The following is a 16652-nucleotide window of genomic DNA, read 5'->3' as shown; positions in this document are numbered from 1 at the left end:
CAATGAAGTGTCACTCGATAATCAAATAAACTAATAAATTAACTGAAAATACTCTGTAATGATCATATACAAAAAGGGCAATATCCTCAACAAATGCAAGCAAACGCGGACACCCTTCCTAAAGCGGAATGTAAACTAAACAGTTAAAACGTGTAATTTTGATTCAATCTTTGAACACTGATGAAGGTAAAAATAAATTAGAAATGCAGCCGTACATTTTGCATTCAAGACAATGGGCAGAATTGTGTGTGTTTAATCACTGCACATCATTCTTGGATACATTGATAGAGCTAAAACTGCTTTCCAATGTTAGGTATTGTGGACCTTGGCATTGACCTCAATAACCAAAAAATGAAAACCAAATCACTTATATATGAGTTTGAGTAGTACGAGCGTATTTCAATGTGTTTCTGCGATATCATCAAGCTGTCTCACAAGGAACAAAAATCCTTGCCTTAGCAAGCAGATTTTAAGTATCTTTTCAAACATTTTTAATTACATATAAGAACGTTGTGTGTCTCCACCATCGTGCAGCAACAGTTTGATGGGATGATACAAATCGAATAACAGGGACAAACAAAGCAGTAATTCGTGTAAGTAGAATCGTGTTAAATGACTTGAGGGTCAAAGCATACATACAAGGCACTCATTAGGAGATCCTTAACGTTGAACAAAAAAGATAGCATTAAGATTAAATAGTGTTATCAATACAATTTAAAAGTTTAAAGCTTCAACAGTCGAGCGCTTGCTCAATCAAACCATGAATAAAGCAAAAAAGCTCACATAACATCAGCGGCCAACTTTATTTTTCACAAATCCGAGATTAGTATAAAAGGTTGAATTGAAGATCCTTAGTCCGAGGTGACCGTCCCTAGTTCTATTGAACAACAACTCCTCCAGGCAATCGTATGCCAGGGGATGGAACTCCTGATGAAACTTATTCACGAATAGATGTCGCTTGTCCTTCAAGGGAGGGAGGTCGCCGGCCCCGTTGACGCAAACGAGCCGCACCCGCTTCCCATGACATTTTCGTTCGCCCCAGTTCTTGTAGCGGGCAAGGAATGGCTTAATATCTCCGTCCGTCTCTGGTAAGCCTGCAATGAAGTGTTATTGATTGAATGACCCATTTCCAGCCAATAAAACAATTGTTCAATTTTAAAGTGTGGAGTGAGTGTATATCTGTGTGTACGTTTATATAGCATCTCTCACAATAACTGCAACGCAACTATTAGAACAACTTGTAATACCATGGCAGTTACAGAGACAAACCATGTAGCCAAAACGTTCAAACAACGCTGACAAATCATTCATGCATTTACTCATTTCAATCCATAAAAGAAAGTTGAATTGATGAAATATTTACCATAACTACTCCCAAAATTCAAAATTGCAATACATAAAGCTAAATGTGTGTAACAAGTCAAAATTAAATACGTAAGTTGTGAGTTTGTACATGTATACATTTGACAGGCGTAAACTATCTTGCAAATAACCTTTAGGTTGTTTCGCAGAGTTGGCATATATCGTCAACTGGATATAAATCAGAAGACAAATATAACATAACAAAAAGATAGGTATCAAGATACAACAATAAAATTAGATATAATGCTAGGAAACAACGTACATTGCTTGGAATCAGAATACAATGCTAAGAAACGAGATAAACGAGGCTGAAGCACGATATAATTCCCATAAATGATATACTTTTTGGAGCAAGATACAATGCTAAAGCAAGATATGATGCTAGGAAGCAAGATCTGATGCTATGAAGCAATGTATGATGCTATGAAGCAATATGCAATGCTAGGCCTAAAGCAACCAAAATGTAATTAAGCAAGATACAGTGCTATGTAGAAAGAGGAATACAAATCTGAAGCAATTTATAGTACTATGAAAAATAGACATTAGATTATCGATTTCATATATCGATATCGATTTCGTATATAAATAACATGCCACAGACACGTGATATAAATTACGCTTTTTCTTTCCTTTATCAGAGAATCACCAAGTCACTATATCATCTGTTTCAAAATCGGTATAGTTTGGATTTTGTTTTTCGTTCTAAATGAAAACCGAACTTTTGAGCTACGAGAGCGTCATTTTGTTAAAAAACAACATCCGTTTCATTCACTTTAACAAACAAGATGCGACAAAGCTGACGTAAAACAACCTACAAACCATCAAGAAACGTAGTGGCGACTACATTTAAACCAGGGTACCCGCCTTAACCTACCAGGCCCGCGTGTAACACTTAAGACATGAAACTAATAGATGACTAGATGCTGGTATATAAACCTAGTTGTAATATTTCGGGGGGGGGGTACACAAAATATAAGTTTGTCTCTCTTTGATTTGTGGTTTATCCTTGTTTCAAGTTTTAATCAGTTGACAGAGAAGAGAATTGAAAAGATCAGCTTCATGGCAAAGTATTTGTACAAAACCCGAGCTTGTCTATAGAAAGACACATGTAGATTTAATAATTGAGTTTTAAACATTGGCATGAAATAAAGCAAAGCTTATCTGTCAATAGCTAGTTAATGAACGTACACGTATTAACTGTCTAAAGGTCACTTGTTTAATGATAGAGCTGCTGTTCATCAGCCAAAGGGAATTCACCTTTGTACGATCCCGGTACTCCTAAAGACGGATTATGATTGATCGTCGAGAAGAAAGTCTCGTCAGGAACCGACGTCTTTCGAGTCCAGTTTAGTAGATCAGCGGCAATGGGGTCGTGAAGCACGAAATCAACGTAGCCCCGACTGGCAATTATGTGAACGGCACCTTTGGTTGGCACAACCCCGTGAGGTGGAGGTCCTGCATTGGCCCATCGATTTTTGTTTGCTCTGAAAGTAACATACATATTCATTAGCGAAGCAATTGAAATAAAGCAAGTCCGTTCCTGTTTAAATCCTAGCATGATGCAAATAATATAGACAAGATATAAAGCTTGTGTATAATAATACGCGAAAATTATTAAGGGCCCCACATCAGCCCTTTGCATACGGCAGCAAACTGTTTTGTTTTGTTGCTATTGTATCAAATCAATTCAGTCAGTTAAAATAAACACTCAATGGTTAAATGTCATTACAATATAAAGAGAACTTTTGAATCGAACGACCTCACAGACTATTTTAAACGTTGATCGAATTGACACATTGGATGCAATATAAATGTATATGTTTTTTTTCCTCAGAATAAAGACTTAATATTGTAAACAATCGAACCTCATGAAATAAAATTAAAATAACTCAAAAAGGCTTATTATTCAAGATATTGTTTCATTTCTCGTCAGATATTTTTCAGGTTTTTTATTTCTTTATTGTACCATTTTGAAATGTAAGCAGTATGGTGAAAAGGAGGTTTTATGTACACTGTAGCGTAACGTAAAAAGAAAAAGATAACGTAAAACTGAAAGCCAAATATCAAATCTATTAAATTGTTACACTGTATTAGTATTCGCAAGCTTTATTTAGTTAAGAACACGCATTGTTATTTTACTGCCGATCATTGAACCATTAGTGCATATGTCACAATGAACATGTATTAAACTCAACTCTCTTTTCTATTATTTTCTTCGCAAACGAAGATATGATTTTTTTTAAATCTTGAAAACAGTGATGATCCCGCATGGTTTGTACCTTTAATGAAGTAAAAATAAGTGTCAGTTATAAGACAGGTTCGCACCATTTTATTCATACGTGTGAGTACTTGTCTAAGGCAAGTAAGGATATGTCACAATATGCACCCACGTTTAAACATTTTCTGTCCTCCTAGCAAGAAGGACTTTATGTTGCATCCACGGCACATGTGGTCCCTGTTGAGTTACGGTATCAGCCTTGAAACCGTTAGGTTTCGGCTTAACGACCGCGGGCTAGAACCTTTGAATCTATGAGGTAAGCTATGAGTAATACTCGTATTCTTACGGTGTATCATTACGTATTAATAGCAAAAATAATTAAACTACGAGCAATGCTTACATATCAATTATTATGATTATTGAGTGGCAGAAATGATAAAGCTGATCATGTCACATCTCAGTGCATAGGACTGAGTTCAAATGGTAAAGAATGGAAAAGCAGTCTCAATGTCCAACATTTGCTATTTCTTCTCCTCTTCCTCCTCCTTCTCCTCCTCATCCTCCTTTATTCCACCTCTACTCCTCCTCCTCCTCCTCCTCCTCCTCCCACTCCCACTCCCCCTTCTATGCATCCTTCGCATAGTCACTGACTCTTATGAATAATCCAAATTCAAGTCTGAATATGTAAGTCTATATATAGTGTGACTAGAAATATTAACCATTCGAATAGTTGGGCCTTGCGTTCGGAGAATTTAAAGGGACGCGTTTATACGAAAAAAGACATGCAATGTAACCTTTACACAGACATGAAGTCCACCAAATGTGTAACTTGTGAACGCGGGTTTTCGAGAGGGATACTATGATCAGGCATCAAAGACAACTCTATGATGGAATCAATCACTTGTATCCTATTCTTCAGGGTGTGCTGTGCCTCCTTCTCCTCATCAAGTAGGGCCAGCACGTATTCCCCAGGAAGCGCCTCTTCATTAGAGCGGTCCTTCTACACCAATACTTCACCCACGCCCAGTTCTTAACCCCCAAGTACATCAGAAATTTTACTCCAAACATCCATTTACGTGTACGGTCAGTGGACTCACCTCATGTGGAAAGAAATTATTTGTAAGTCCACGGGATAACACTGTACTACAAAAATCGTTTGGACATTAATGTTTATACATTAAAGCGAATGGTTAAAGGGTACACAGACGATATAATCACAGTAGCTGACCAGTTAAAAATTTCTCGTGAACGGGATACCGCCTGTTTATTAACTACATAACAGACAAAGTATTACAGACTAGGTTTTAATAAACGTATTATCAAATGGCTTTTAAATAAGCTTGACATTGTTGTGCGCTCAAAAATAGTATGTATGATTACGATTTGATTGTAAATTTAAACCTTGTAAATATAAAAATATGTACACGAAAATGTTGATGTTTTTGTTTGCACCATATGGTGCAGAGATTCTTTTTACTTTTGAAACAATAGAAATAGTATGAAATGACTCAACGCTAAAACAGTTGTGGCATTGTTCAATGAAAGAACTTGACATTGAAAGACGGCTGTCAACATCACTAATCATAACATAAATTGACTCCACTAAACTAGATCGCGGGTGTCTGGTGAATATATACCAGCAAAATTGACCCCCCCAAAACAGATGACGAGTTTCAATTAAATGAATGATAGGCGAAATATGACCCCACTAGGCAAAATGGAGGATTCCTATTAAATATATAGTAAACACTGTGGTTTAGGGTCATGCCCTATACTACTGTATACAAAATTTGAAAAAAAATAGAATAAGCCTAAGTAGAAAGTTAAAAGAAAATACACTTAATACATATGCGGAACGTTTTTATCTTGAATAGATATGCAAATTCAAATTATACTAAAATGCCTTCTGAAAGGGGAAATTATACCATTCGACAACGCGCCATCAGGCGAGGTAAGAAAACGTCAAGTCGCGGTGTGAACATACGCCATGTGGTGTTGCAAAAACAATGGATAAGTATATTGTATTTTCTTGTATTTTTTTGCAAAATCGGAGCTTAAATCTCTGAACAATTGCTTCATCATGTAACGATAAAACAGGTATTCTCATTAAACTACCTAACCGATTTAATATTAGGGAAGATGTAACGGTTTCCTATGATTAGGGCATTTCAAGTTTTTAAGGAATTTAGACCAAAGCTAAAAGTTCAAACCTTTTAATAGTTCCTTCGATGTCGTTTGAACCATTGTAAGCCTGCAGAATACGGACTAGTTCGTTGTTAGTTTTGAGCGGAAACTCCTGACCGGTCAGGTTAATAAAATATTTCCATTTTGAACTACGGTTCCACAAATGCTCCATACAAAGTAGTTCCGGTTCAAGTACAGACATTTGGCCCCATCGTACATCCACGCGTTTTTCAAGCACGTGTACGTTGTCAAAGCAGGTGGCCACGCGTGACATTGCGTCATACAAGTCATTATCGCTTTTTGCGTCTATATGAAAACAATAATAATTCTGTGGACGATATATTGCACGAAGTAATCGTTCGGCCTGTTCTATTGCAACAAACATGAGTATACTAAAAGCAATAGGAAATTCATTTTCCAGTTCGTCGAACGGATCAGTAATGTAACCTCTATCCAGAATAAACTTTGAACAATTTGAAGTCATGTTCATGTAATCAGCTGTTTGTAAGAAGGTCCGATTTTCTGTAGAAGCAAGGCGCTCAGCTAACGCAGTTTCATTTCCATCACCACCAAAGATTGCAGCGCAGTTAACCAGTTTTACCCTCCTGTCCTAAATGAAGTAAGAATCGCGTTGCAACAATATTGGGTACACTGTTGGCAAAAGGTGAGGAATTCTAGACACATTGGTGTCGAACTTGTCAATTGAAGGTCCGGGTGAGTAGCGAATAAAGTCCAAAATATGCAGCATAAATCCAAACAAAGTTAAGAAAAGAAACCCATATGCACATGATTTCAATGAGCACGACAAGCGCGATGACTTGACTGTGGTTGTCTGTGTCATTTTGTTGTCGAAACACCATGGACACCTGGGACACACCCCTGCAAAATAATGTTTATTTCAATATTTCGCTGCAATTGGATGAGCGAGACGTCAAATTAACCAATGATATACGATGCAATTATTATCACCTTGTCTTTTATTAAAACGTAATGTGTCGATAATTTTTCATGAACAATAAATACTATGTAGAGGCTTTGATGGGCAATTTGGAACGTAAATATTGTTCATGTGCTCATGCTCTATTATCAGACATATATTGACATCAAGGGCTATCTATTAATGCTTTGTGTAACATATATTCGTAATTATCATGTCAATCTTGGCCATTATTTTAATCAATGCGCTTAAAGCGTTGAATGGCTTTCGGCCTGCAACGTTTTGTGACTATAGTCATGAAATTGTAAAACATAATTATTAACATAAACATCTAAGGATATTATATGCGTGGCTGCATTCTATAACGCCAAATACCTCTGGATCGAATCACAGACACATATTATTTATTTTCTGTATGTTTGATGTACATGTATCTTAATAATGCCCTCAACATATGTCTCTCGTGGACAAAATGAACAGATTTATATCAAATTTATTTTTAAAATGCATATGCATTATGCTGCATGCTCAAGATATTGGACTGAAATGACTTAGACAAACTGTGAAATATTCAATACTTTCTGTTTTATTCGGCATTACATGACTATGATATAAATTGTAGCAGGTCGATAGCATGTCTACGCGATTTGATTTGAATAGTAAAAGTGTATAAATTGTTTTTAGTAATGGTTAAAATGTTGTTAGTATTGTATTTACACAACAGAATGTCTTTATGGTTTAAACTAACAATCCCAATAAAAACATGCCACGTAATAGACGATTTAGGGACAATCACCAAAACAAACTAGTTGTAGGATAAAATTAAGTATTATAATTTCATTTAAAACTTCATGAATTGATATTTTAAGCCTAATTAGCATTTAATGGCATCAAAATACGATATATATATTTTCCGGGATTAAACGACTTCTCAGAGTGTATTTCTGTGGAATAAGGCTGTTCGAATGCGATGACCAACATTCTATTCTTAACTACAATGTACATGTAGATAGTATCGGTCCTCAGCCGACGCAAAATCTAAAGACAGGTATAAAATGAAATCTTCTGTAACTCGCCGATATTAAAATAATTGCTTTTTGTACATATTCGAACTATATTAACCGCATAACATAGATTAAAAACTACAGCGCTATTTATTGCAAGCTAATAAATATGCAGAACGCAGTCCGTAGCTTTTAGAGCAGATTGCTTACTAGGTATTTTCGATGTAAATGGTGACCACCGCAGTTCTTACGGCGCTGGGGTTGATACGCCCATGCGCGCATTCATTTGCCAAAAGTTATATATTCCGATTTCCTAGATACGGTTATAAAAGTCTGCGGGCCTAGCTGCCTACAATGAGTTACAGCAATTTTTTTAAAAAGTTTGAAAAATAGTTGTTGTTTTTTCTGTCTCAAATATCGGTTCACGCAGTTTTCATGAGTAACACCGAACATTTTCATCAAACATCGAGTTTTCAGAGTTAAGCGTTTACAATAGTTAAGACGAGTTACAGCAAAGTTTCTCAAAAGTTTAAAAACGTGTTGTTTTTTTCTATATCAAAAACGGGTCACGCGGTTACATTGGCTACAACCGTGACATCGGTCACATCGACATTTTTCATTAACAAACGAGTTTTTATTTCTATCTCAAATAATGGGTAATGCGGTTCCAACCGGTAACAACGGTTACTTCGAAAAAGAAAATCAAAATTCAACCTCAAAAATCGAGTTTTCAGGTCGTTTCATGATCATTTTTATGCGGTTACAATAGTTGCATTGAGTAACAACATTGTTTTTGAAAACTTTAAAGAATAAAAAACTCAAATGTCAGGTAACGCGGTTAAATTGGTTTCAATCGGTTGCATGGGTAAAATCGAAAATGTTCATCAGATATCGAGTTTATTTTCTATTTTAAATATCGTGTTAAGCGGTAACATTGGCTACAAGCGGTTACATCTGTTACATCAAAAACATTCAAAGTTCAAATTCAAAAATCGTTACCTAAATGAACTATGTTTCGCACAAAGATGTAGTTGTTAATTTTATTAAGCAGTTTTGAAATTATGTTGTATATTTTTTTTTTAAATCAAACTGCATTTTTTCGTAACTTGTAATTAAAATATTTTGAACTTAATGAATGTGCAATATTTTAACAAATACATATTTCTTCATTCTATTGAGTTATTTTATGTATCTACAGTGCACGATGTCAAATTTACCTTTAAATGATACATCTTTTAAAATTCGTAATGAATTTAAAAATATTTTGACAAGCATGCAAATATTTTTCATTATCTAATGTATTTTCCTTTAGGTGTTTAAATTTCAGGGTCTTGGAAAAACAGCATCATATTAAAACAAGCCAATGCTGAATGAAACGTTTATTTCCTTGCAGTTGTTCGTTCATATAAAACTTCCACAGGTGTGCGCGAATGTTTTTCCTTTTTAAAACACGTTCACGATGTAACTGTAACTCACTTCCTTTAAACATGCGCACAGCTTCACCTCTTGTTTCGTTTGACACTCTTCACATGACTGGACACATATGAAATCCGAGACACTTAAACAACAGGAACAAACAATGTGACATAAAGGTCCCTCCCCTGTGAAATAACCATGGTTAAAACATGATTGACCATGTTTCATACATGATCAACCATGTATGAAAAATAGGGTTGACCGTGTGTGGACCATGGATGAACCATGGTCAAACATGATTCATGCCGTGGTATATTGCCGCCTTTCTGGACATGGTCAACCATGAAAAAAGACTGACCATGTTTATCCATGTAACAAAGTCACCTAATGACCGTGGTCAAACATGCTTGACCATGGTCCCCAAAACCATGGTTAAGCAATTGTTTTGACCAAGGTTGTGGTATATTGCCGCCCCTGAAAACAAGGTCAAACATGTTCGACTTTGTGTTGACCATGGTCAAACATGTGTTGACCATGGTCGAACAAGTTTTGACCCATACAGCTGTGGCTGCCATAAAGACCATGGTCAAACATGTTTATACTGTGGTGTATTCGGGCCTTGACAAGTTAGGAAAGATGGACAGACATCAAACAATCTCAAAATCTCACAATGTGCTCATAATGAGAAAACAAATGAATGTCACAAAGATATACTCGGGACCACTTCTAACAGAATAAAACAGAACAACAATTTAGCTTTATTACGGTGCCTTTCAGCCGAACAAGAAAACAATTCAAACCCTGGTATACAGGCCTTTCTTGTGAATATTTTAGGAACAGACTTGAACAATTGTTCCTACAATATAGTTCTTAAACTTAATACGTTTCAAGAACTTGAATTGTTCCTGCACACTTAAAGAGTAGTAAAAGTACAGTTCTTGAACAGTTCAAGAACAATTCATGCACATTTCTTAAGTAGTAGTAAAAGTACAGTTCTTGAACAGTTCAAGAACAATTCATGCACATTTCTTAAAATGTTCTTATCATTTTCTAGTGATACTTGTACACGTTGAGAATAGATCAAGTACGGATCAAGAAATGTTCTTGCATGGATTAAAATCTTGAAATCTACCCAGTACATTCCTGACTAGATATGATAACAATTGTGAAACAATTACAATTGTTAACAGACGTAATTAAGGACGGACCACGGATCAAATGTTATTTGAAAAGCTGAGCCACAAATTAAGCACATTTCAAGTATATTAGAAGTATATTTGAAGCTCTCTGGTAGAGTATATAAGAAGCACAATCACAGCCCCTACTTCTTACATGCTTCAGAATATTTGATGAGAAATGCAGATGCTAACACATATCGGAAAGTACCTTTGAAGCACGGTTCGAATTATGCAAATTATGCTTCAAAAGTACTTCTTGAAGGTACCTTTAAAGTACATCTTCAAAGTACATTTGAAGCACACATGAAATGTATTCAGTGTATTAAGTGAAGCACACTTAAAGCCCCATAGGAAGCACAGATAAAGTTTCAATGGCAGAAGTACCACTGAAGCTCCTCTTTGAAGCATACTGGAAGCGCATTTATGAAGCACACTTAAAAGTCCCACAAGAAGCGCAGATTAAGTCTCACTTGAAGAAGCACAATTGAAGCTCCTCCAAGAAACTTGAAACTGGATCTTTAAACATTTCATGAAGCACATTTAAAGCACATAAGCTGCACATATGAAGCCTATCTGAAGTTTAAATAAGAGGACCGTGAATTATTCACCTAACCTTATTCTAGCTCCTGACGTCAAGCGTGTGCTTTTAAAGAAAAAACATGAACTATTCATGAATGACAATTTGGACAAATCATGTTCATGAACTCCTACTTAGGTAATGAACTTGACAGTTCATGATTTTTTCAAAATGTCATTCATGACTAGTTAATGTTATTCGCAACAGGGTGATAATTTCATTATTACTACACGTCTATTTATAACAGTTTTAATTTTTATGACATTTGACACAATTAGAAAGGAGTCATTGAATTCTCATTGCAGTCCTTGACATTTACATCTAGTCTCTGTAGACAGGTCCGTTTTCCTTCAATACACTTGATGAGGAAACGAATCTGCGAAAAGGTTTTTTGCAGTCATTCTTCTCGTGCTTGTTTTTGTTGAAGTGTTCTTTCCTTAACTCTGGAAGCTTTTGTCTGAGACTTTGACATCCATCTTCCAACCTGAAAAATATTTATTTTTTTATTTTTACTGCCAATATTTTCCAATAACTAACGGCCAGTTGGTTATCAAATCAGTGCGAATTAAGATTTCGATGTCGCAGGTATATAAATTAATGATAGCTTATTGTATTTGTTTAAACTAAAGTGCTCAAATTTATTGAGTCTGATTTTTTAAAAATATTTTCAAAGTGTTACAAATAAAATCCACTCCACACATCCACCATATTGTTTTCAAATTCAGAATGAAAAAATTACCATGTGCATTGAAAAATAGTCTACTCACTGATTGATTTGGCAATTTACAGCTTTGAATGTTTTTCTCCTTCACTGGTTGATTCTTTTGTGGACTAATGATTTCTTTGTTAGCTCCTTTAGGCCGGCTAAAATAGACAAAACAACATTTCAGGCACTTAACTATAATTTGTTTGCATAGTGGTTATTTAAAAGGTCAAGGGTCAGCGGCGATGCAAAAGCCCATTGAAGGACCAAAATTTAAAATGTTAAAAAAAATCAATTTCTACTTAGTTTTGAGGTTCAATATTTCACAAGCATGCTTCATACCCATTTATCCATTGCAACATGGAAATCTTACCATGTGCTTTAAAAATAGTCTACTCACTGATGGATTTGGCAATTGCAGCTTTAAATGTTTTTCTCCTTCCCTGGTTGATTCTTTTGTGGACTGATGATTTCTTTGTTAGCTCATTTAGGCCGGCTAAAATAGACGAAACAACATTTCAGACACTTAACTATAATTTGATGCAAAAGACCAACATTTAATTGTAAATATTCTATTGTAAAATTAACTCCTTACTTCACCAAAACATGTTGCCAATAATATATGTTTCACTCCCTTTAAAGATTGTTCCTCAAAACTATATAAGGACTTTTTAAACGTTTTATTTTTTGACCTTCCCCACCCACTTTTGCATCGCTGCCGGACCTTTATGGCAATTGATTCTTTTTTTAGACAAAAATAGCCTACATACATTAAGAAACAAATATAATAGCTGTAAAAATATACAACAATGAAGTATTAGCTGTACGCTAGTCACAAACATTCATTAAACTGTGTTTCTACAAAAACGTATTTTGTACGTTTGTCGCGAAAATGTATTACAACAAAACATATTTGCTCATTACTTTAAAATGTTGCTATGTTATTTTAAACAATAATGTTAGCGTAAAAGATCATAATAAAAGTAATTGAAGTATACCCCGAACTTTACTTGAACTTACCTTTAATAAACGAAACAACACTTCAGTTTATTTGGCGCATTATTTCGACAAACATTCTCCACTTTGCGGCAGGCTTACTTCCGGTTTATTTCCGGGTTATAACGAACTGTAATAACAGCGATAAATACGGACTAATTATCGTTCCAGGTTTGTTATAATTTATTTATTTATATTAGATTTGTCATTTTAATGAGTTTACATTACATTATTGTGATATCATTTGAATGTCATTTGTTATTTGAGCTATAAATCGCTTGACTGTTTACCTGGACACTTAGTTCTGGTGGGTGGGGTAGATGGTTCAGAAAAGACTGCGGTACTATTCTTATTGGAGTATTATCAACAACAAATAATTATCATCTATTCTAAAATATTTGTTTGAAAATAAATACAAATAATACATTAGTCTGTTTTACTATCTGACCGTCATAATCTATTATAAGGAATCTGTATGTACATGACCAGGTATAACTAATAGTCTTATGAATGAACATATATAAATCATTATCAATATAAATTATGATATTTATACTGCTTTGTGTAGATTATTACTATGTTATAAACATTTTACTTAGAAAGAGTAATTATGTCATGCTGTCACTTGTGTAGTCTTCTGAATGATTTGTTACTAGTTAGTTATGTTTAAATATTATGATGGCCACCGTACTAGTCACATACACCCAGGCCTGGACTTAAATTGGGGTCCAGATTGTCTTAAACCCCATCCATAAATAAGTCTGAGAGTTATTTACTTTTTTTTATAAAAAATATACTTTTATGTTCCATTCCTTTCTTTACAGATATGATTCAAATATGCTGATGTTATCTTCTGAGATCATTACTTTCAATGAAGAACATCACTACAATTGGTTGGACTGCTAGATTGGTAGCAACGTGATGGATAGCTAGTGCCTGTTGAAACACTATTGTTGGTTGGGCATCTATTGCTTACTGGACCGCTATATTGGAGGGACCATACGTGTTGGTTGAACAATTATAAATGGTTGGACCGGAAGTGATGGTTGGACCACCAGTGTTGTTTGGACTACTTGTTGGACAGAATGTGTGATGGACAACTAGTGTTATTTGAGTCACTGTTGGATAGACAGTTATTGTTTATTGGACAGCTATAATCAGTTGATTTACAAGTTTTGGTTGAACAATATTTAATGGAATTAAATGCATAACCGTTAGAATATAGCTACGTTAGAACATGACTATTTTGTAAATATTTGAGAGACAATCGATTACAAGCAAATCAATTGCATTTTTCCTCATTCTCAGAGATCATGGTCCATCTAATTTTAAATTTACTTGAAAGATCTTTATTTTGACCTTCTTGTTCTTTAATACAGTGCTCAGGTTTGTAGATGTAGGACCATCTATTGCAGTTAACGATAGACACCTGTACATGTATAAATTGTACATATGTACTTTATTTTAAATTTAGAGATGTGGAAATATTTTTCAGATTTTGTATTTAACAATGTAAAATCTTTATCAAAGTAAATCTTTAATGTTTCAAATATGTTTGTCTTTTTTAAAAATGTATTTTCACTGTTACTAATACTGCCAAGTCAGCAGATATTAAATGACTTATTTATAACAATTTTGACAGAGTATCAAAAGCACATTTGAAGCTCCTTAAAGACATGTCCTAGCTGTATTAAATTGCTAAGTTGCAGAAGCACAAATGAAGTATCAGCTGATCTTTTAAACAAAAACATAAAGTGAGAGAAGTAGCATTGAAGTCTCTAGCACATAATACTATCAAAATGAAGCACATTAGAAGCATTGGTGCTTCAAATGAAGCCCACTGACACATATTCAGAAGCTCATTAGAAGTTGTTGGGGGCTTCACCTGCAGTTCAAATAAGTACACATTAAGTCCCTGGTACTTCATTTGGAGCACAGGTCTTGTTTTAAGAAGTTCTATTTAAGTACAGAAGAAGCATATTAAAAGTAGGGGACTCCTATGAAGCAGGAGACTGCTTTTGTGGATATCACCATCTGTACAGATGGTGGGCCAAAAATGTAACATAATTGGAACCTGCATCTATAATAGTAAACCTTTTTCAACTATTTTAAACTATATTTTTAAACATTTAACTACAACAGAGAATTGATATAACACTTAGCACTAGCATCAATTTCTTTAACAAAAAAACCCGAAGAACTATGGATATTTGTTCAGATATAAAGTCTTCAGAAACGGACACTACCATTAGTCTCAAAGAAAGAAAGCTAATCAAAATATCTATATCGATGTACAGTCAAACCTGTAAAATTTGAAGAAGTAGAGAATGAAGTAGTTCAGCATCTAAATCAGGATCATGGTGCCTTTCTGAATTTAAAAAAAGTTGACAGAGTCATAGTTAATGATAAAATGTTTCATTCAAAGCAGTATAGAAGAATGGAGAAAAGAGTTTGTAGTGTTGTTTTGTATGCAGATGATAAAATAGGCACTATCAGATACTTCATTTTGTTTCAGGACATTGGTTATGCAGTTATATCTAATATGCACCTGGAATTAGACTCCCAAACCATTACATTACTGTAAGACAATCAGATCTTCTATCAGTGGTGGATGTTACTTACCTGAAGAAAGTGCTTGTTTATCTTCACATTGATGATAACGACCGTTCTTACGTAGTTCCCATGCCTAATAGGTATGGCCATGCTGTTTTTAAGTAACTTTCTTGTGTTGCACTAGGAGTGATACGTCAAAAATTGAAGTCAACATCATTCTCTGATGTAAGTAAGACCCGTTTTGTCAGAGCGCCGAGTTCATATGAACTTGTGTTTTTGTACAAGTTTCCTTTCAAAGACATATGCAGAACATTTTAAGAACTTGCCATGTTCATAAGCTGTTCCTATGATGTGCCAAATTGTTTAAAAAAGAACATTTCAAGAACATATTAAGAACATAAAAGTTCATAAACTAATCTTTAAATGTGCCAACTTGTCTTTATGAACAGTTCAAGAACATTTTAAGTGCAAACACTATTCATGAACTGTTCTTATATTGTGCTAGACTTTAATATAGAACAGTATTAGAACAACAATAGCCTTTAAAAAATTCAAGAACTGTTCTTAAAAAGTGTTCTTGAACTGTTCAAGTACAACTGTTCTTAAAAGTGATCAGTTACTGTTCTAGTACAGTTTTGCATAGTTCTTGAACAGTAATTAAACACAAGAACATCATTTCACAGAGATTAACTCTAATAGAAATTACCCATTCCAAATGTCTTTTAACAGGCATCATTGCAGTATGTTGCTTCATATTTATTTCAAGTTTCATGAATTTCTACTGTCTAGTTACTGAGAAATGGATGTAAACGCGGGTTTTTCAAAAAATCAAGGGCGATAACTCAAAGGAAAGTTGACCAATCAAAAATTAATATTGGACATCCCAGTATATTGTTTCATATTTAAAGTTTCATGAAATTCTACCAGCTTGTTACCGAGAAATGGCTGTAAATGTGGGTCTACTTTGCTTGGAAAGGTCTTAAAACATGTTTATATTAATAAAAGGGTTAAGGATGTGTTAAATAAACTCTGTAGTAAATCAAAACCAAAGCAGACCCTGGTCTAAAAGATTATGCAGGAGCTTTGTGATCTGGGTCTACTTTGCTTGGAAAGGTCTTAAAACATGTTTATATTAATAAAAGGGTTAAGGATGTGTTAAATAAACTCTGTAGTAAATCAAAACCAAAATGATCCATGTTTCAGAATTATTCATGGTCAGTGTTGACCATGAACCATGGATGATCAGAGATTTTAGTAAAAATACTCATTTCTCATGTAAACCCATTTAAGTTTTTGCAACACACATTCTCTGATGCATAACTTAGTATGTTTAAAATAAATCATATTTGTTTTTAATTAACCTTTCATTTTAGTGGTTTATTCAACATCAAATGAAATTGTTATTGACTATGAATGACCAAGATTCATGGTCACTACACTGATGGAAATTGACTGAGCAAAAAAACAAAACTTTTTATTATCTACTGATTTGAACATGGTTTGACAGTGATACTGATTTGACCA

The 16652-nt window shown here is 34.5% G+C and overlaps 2 protein-coding genes and 1 long non-coding RNA gene across 3 annotated transcripts in view; all 3 read right to left on the bottom strand.

The window, feature by feature from the left end:
- The window catches only part of LOC128234913 (N-acetyllactosaminide beta-1,6-N-acetylglucosaminyl-transferase-like), a 16603-nt gene extending 291 nt beyond the window's left edge, over positions 1-16312 (bottom strand). Inside the window, exons 1-3 of the mRNA XM_052949534.1 lie at positions 14879-16312; positions 2620-2846; positions 1-1094 (exon numbers count right to left, since the gene is read on the bottom strand). The exon at positions 1-1094 is cut by the window's left edge and continues 291 nt beyond it. Of these exons, the coding sequence (XP_052805494.1) occupies positions 790-1094; positions 2620-2846; positions 14879-14919 (573 nt within the window). The 5' untranslated portion in view covers positions 14920-16312 and the 3' untranslated portion in view covers positions 1-789. The remainder of the gene's footprint in view (positions 1095-2619; positions 2847-14878) is intronic.
- The window catches only part of LOC128234912 (beta-1,3-galactosyl-O-glycosyl-glycoprotein beta-1,6-N-acetylglucosaminyltransferase-like), a 39389-nt gene that overhangs the window by 22353 nt on the left and 384 nt on the right, over positions 1-16652 (bottom strand). The gene's annotated exons all lie outside the window — the stretch shown is intronic.
- Positions 11202-13400, bottom strand: LOC128234914 (uncharacterized). The gene is made up of 4 exons (XR_008261066.1): positions 12600-13400; positions 11980-12075; positions 11644-11740; positions 11202-11360 (listed from the first exon to the last, which is right to left on the bottom strand). It is a non-coding gene; the product is annotated as an uncharacterized LOC128234914 (long non-coding RNA).

Source organism: Mya arenaria, chromosome 5, assembly GCF_026914265.1.
Source record: "Mya arenaria isolate MELC-2E11 chromosome 5, ASM2691426v1".
Taxonomy (NCBI): Eukaryota; Metazoa; Mollusca; class Bivalvia; order Myida; family Myidae; genus Mya; species Mya arenaria.
The sequence above is the reverse complement of the archived record's forward strand: the minus strand, read 5'-3'. Positions and strand labels throughout refer to the sequence as shown.